Raw genomic sequence first — 3,649 nt, 5'->3', positions numbered from 1 at the left:
AACCAGTTCTGTGATTTAATAAAGGGAACCAGACTGTGATGGTTCATCTGGCATCTTTCAGCAATACTAAATGTATTTAGTAAAAAAGCACTTGAGTGACTTAGAGGTATGAGCCTATTAAGTATCGGAAGATACAGCTGGAATTAATCTTGAGATACACATTTTAAATGAATTATAGTTGAATGGTTTATCTGGACAGTGTTCTGAAAACAACACAATTGTGTTTTTGTTAATATTTCATTCTGAAAAAATAAAACTACTTTTCTGTTTTAAAAAATTAAATTAGCTCAATTCTAATTGAGAAGTAGTTTTATTTTTGCCTTCAGGCTTGGAATTATGGTCATGCTAATAAGTGATTACAGAATTAGATATACAGTAATTATCTCAATAAGTAATAGGATTCTGAATTGGGTGGTCACCACGTATTTTTAGAAACCGATAGTGATGTTTTTTGTTTTCTCTTCAGAAGAACTTACTGGTTCATAATAGCAACTACATCAGAGATCTTTTCTACCTAATAGCAATTGTTGCTCAGCCAACATCAGTCTCAGAGCAACCCCTGCCAACTGTCTGCTAAGCACTCCTGAAAATTTCAAAAGGACTCAATTTTCTGAACTATTCTAAATGAAACTCAGATCATGATGATGGCTTATTTGGAGAATATCACAGGGATGAAAAACAAATGACAAAATCTGAATATTCAATAAAGTATAAAGGTTAATGACAACTAAATTCCCTCCAAAGAAAATGTAAAGGTTTTCACAGTCTCACACACAAAATGTGTTTAGGTTAATATATATGTATGTGTCTATTTTGCAAAAACTGCTTTAATGGAAAGTTAGGGTTGATAAGTCAAGAGCGCAAACAATAAGGAATGCCAGAATTAGGATGGCCCATGTTTGTACAGACTTCTGCCTCCTAAGCCAGTTGAATAGCTGGCAGAATTATTAGCCTGTTCTATGTAGATCAGCCACTAGAGGGTAATGAACCAAATATTTTGTTAGTGGGTTTAACAGTAATATCCTAAACAGCACAAGAGTATAAAATCAAGAATTCTGAATTTAATTCCAAGGTCTGGGTGGGCAAGTGCTTGCTTATGTGCAGACTCTGTCCCTGTTCCTACTTGCTCTCTTTTCCTATTTCCTCCTCCCTACCGTGACTAACCACTCTGCTCCATTAGATGTCTGCATTCTTTCAAATCAAGTAGCTTTCTTGTCACTGCCAAATTGCCAAGAGAGGGAGCATTTATATCATAAAACAGAGCATCTTCTTACTATCAGTTCTGGTAACAGATATCCTTAGCAGCCACAAGGAGTAAAGTAAGGAAACTCCTACTTTACCCCTGCATTCAGTTGTCCACTGCAGATGGCTATGCTCATCACAGCTGATGCATAGAAGCTGTACAGAATGGAGTGTGATGCTGACAAACTCTAATAGTCTCTGCTGAACATGTGGGAACTGTAACTTCCAGGAGATCTTGGGATTTCATGGAGGCAATTAAGGGCGCAGACAGAAGTTACATTTATCGTGCGATTGGCCCCGTGAAAGCGCTCTATAGCCATACCCTTTCAGAAGAGCACAACTGCAGAGCACTTTAAAAGTCCTCAATTACATGACAAATTAACCCTTATTATATGAAGGTTCAGATGAAGACGCTCCAAAGCAGCGTGCCCTTAACTTCTGCTTGATCAGATGGCTAAACTTGTGCAGCGCAGCCCTGCCCCCAGTACTGTCTGCACAATGGGAGGAGAGAGAGAAGGATGGGGAGGAAGCTCAGTATGGGCTTTGTGCAGCCTGCGCTAGAGGGAGGATGGGTAGATTGGAAGCCCCCACCTCAGAGAGGCTCCAATCCACCTGACCCACTCCGAAGCATGCTGGGCACACCCCAGGCAGAGCTCCGTCCTGTCCCCCCTTCCATCATGCAAACAGCACTGTAACTGGCAGTTGGGAACAGTTCAGGGGAGAGAAGCTGCAGACATGCAGCTCCTTGGCTGGATCAGCCCCAAAACAGAGCTTGATCCCCCACCCTTCTGACCCAATAGCGAATGTCTTTTGGGTCAGGGGGGTCAGAGTAATTCACGGCACTTTCTGTGAAGTGCCACTAGTTAAACTGGGGAGCTGTGTGTCTGTAAGTGCCCTAAAAAGCATGTCTCTGACAACAGAACACTCCTTACTTAATTTTGAATTCCTGTTCCAATATATGGTCTCAGTACAATTTCTCAATTAAGGGATCAGGTTCCTTACAGTTAAAAAGTAGAAGCTGTGAGGGAATGGCAAATGATCAGTACAGGCTGTAAGAATTTTTCAACATTGGCAAAACAATATCTGGTTTCCCAAGATCTGGTTCACAAACAACTGAGTTACTTCAGCAGAAATTATCAAAAAACCTCCAGCCTGAAAGAACCAAATGAATATGATTGCTTCTAAATTGCTAAATCTTTCTCTCTTAATTTGTAGTGAAGGAAATCTGGCCACAAAGCAAGTTGTTTTTCTTCAGAGACCTGTTATGTGGAATTCAACCATCCAAACACCAGAGGTGAGTAAAGATGTACAGAGTCAGTACAAGCAGATAATTGAATATAGACAGAGGTTACTGGATACTGAGTAATTTTTTGTACCAATAGTTCTAGGTAATGAGTTGAGCTGCATGCAGAAGCAAACTAGACGTCAAACTCAAGAGTGATAACATGAATCTTTCTACTGTAAAATTAATGCAAGTTTCCAGAGGACTTTAGCACATAGTTCAATATCAGCTAGAGGATCTTTTTCGTGCCTGATTTACATCTTGTCTCAATGTTTTCAACAATATAGTTATTAAGTAAGAAGAGTAATTGCTTGAAAATAGCAGCTTACCCATACCCCAGACTAGAAGTGCACTGATACATTGGTCTGATATCAGATTGGTACCAATATAAAGAAAACTGGCCGTATCGGATATCGGCCCAATGAGGCCGATTAATTTGGTCTATAAACGCCCATGCTGCATGCAGCACAGCATTCAGGCAGCGAGGAGCACAGCCAGCAGCTGCTAAGTCCAGTGTGGTGGAAGGGGAGGGGGGAAAGAAGGGGCAGAGGAAGGCAGATCAATGCTCCCCATGGTGAGGCAGGGGGCAAGAACTGCCCAGGTGGGGCGGCTGGAGCTGTGGCATGTGGCAGGGGGGAGAGGAGGAGGATCCCACCACTGCTTGCATCCCGGGAAGGCAGGAAGGGAACTGTGTACCCCCCAGATCTGCACGGGGCGGGGCGGGCTGCAGCCAGGGCTGCACAGGGCTCTTCTCAGTGGGGGTTGGGCTCAGAGTGGGCGTCAGCGGCACTGTGAGGATGCTGCATCCACTCCAGATTTCACCACTGCTCCCAGTGCTGCCACCACTGCCAGCCACCCAGTGCAGCCCTGGCTCAACCCATGTGCCTGGAAGAGCCAGGGCAGCGCCAGGTGGCTGGTGGCAGCAGCGCTGGGAGCGGAGCAGCAGCAGCAGCAAAGCAGCGGCAAAATTTGGGGTGGATGAAGCATCCTCCCAGCACTGCCAGTGCCCGCTCCGAGCCCAGCCCCACCATGAAAAGCCCTATGTAGCCCCAACTGCAGCCTGCCCTGCCCTGCGCAAATCCAGAGGACACCCCCCCATGCATTCTTGGGATGCAAGCAGCAGCA

At 44.4% G+C, this 3,649-nt stretch overlaps 1 protein-coding gene across 3 annotated transcripts in view; it reads left to right on the top strand.

The window, feature by feature from the left end:
* RFTN2 (raftlin family member 2) overlaps window positions 1-3,649 on the top strand; it is an 87,548-nt gene that overhangs the window by 52,281 nt on the left and 31,618 nt on the right. For all 3 annotated transcript variants that reach the window (XM_019523153.1, XM_019523152.1, XM_019523154.1), the window contains exon 9: window positions 2,458-2,536. In XM_019523153.1, coding sequence (XP_019378698.1) covers window positions 2,458-2,536 — 79 coding nt within the window. The remainder of the gene's footprint in view (window positions 1-2,457; window positions 2,537-3,649) is intronic.

The sequence above is a fragment of the Gavialis gangeticus genome, unplaced genomic scaffold (assembly GCF_001723915.1).
Source record: "Gavialis gangeticus isolate Ggan-Ray unplaced genomic scaffold, GavGan_comp1, whole genome shotgun sequence".
NCBI classification, from domain to species: Eukaryota; Metazoa; Chordata; order Crocodylia; family Gavialidae; genus Gavialis; species Gavialis gangeticus.
The sequence above is the reverse complement of the archived record's forward strand: the minus strand, read 5'-3'. Positions and strand labels throughout refer to the sequence as shown.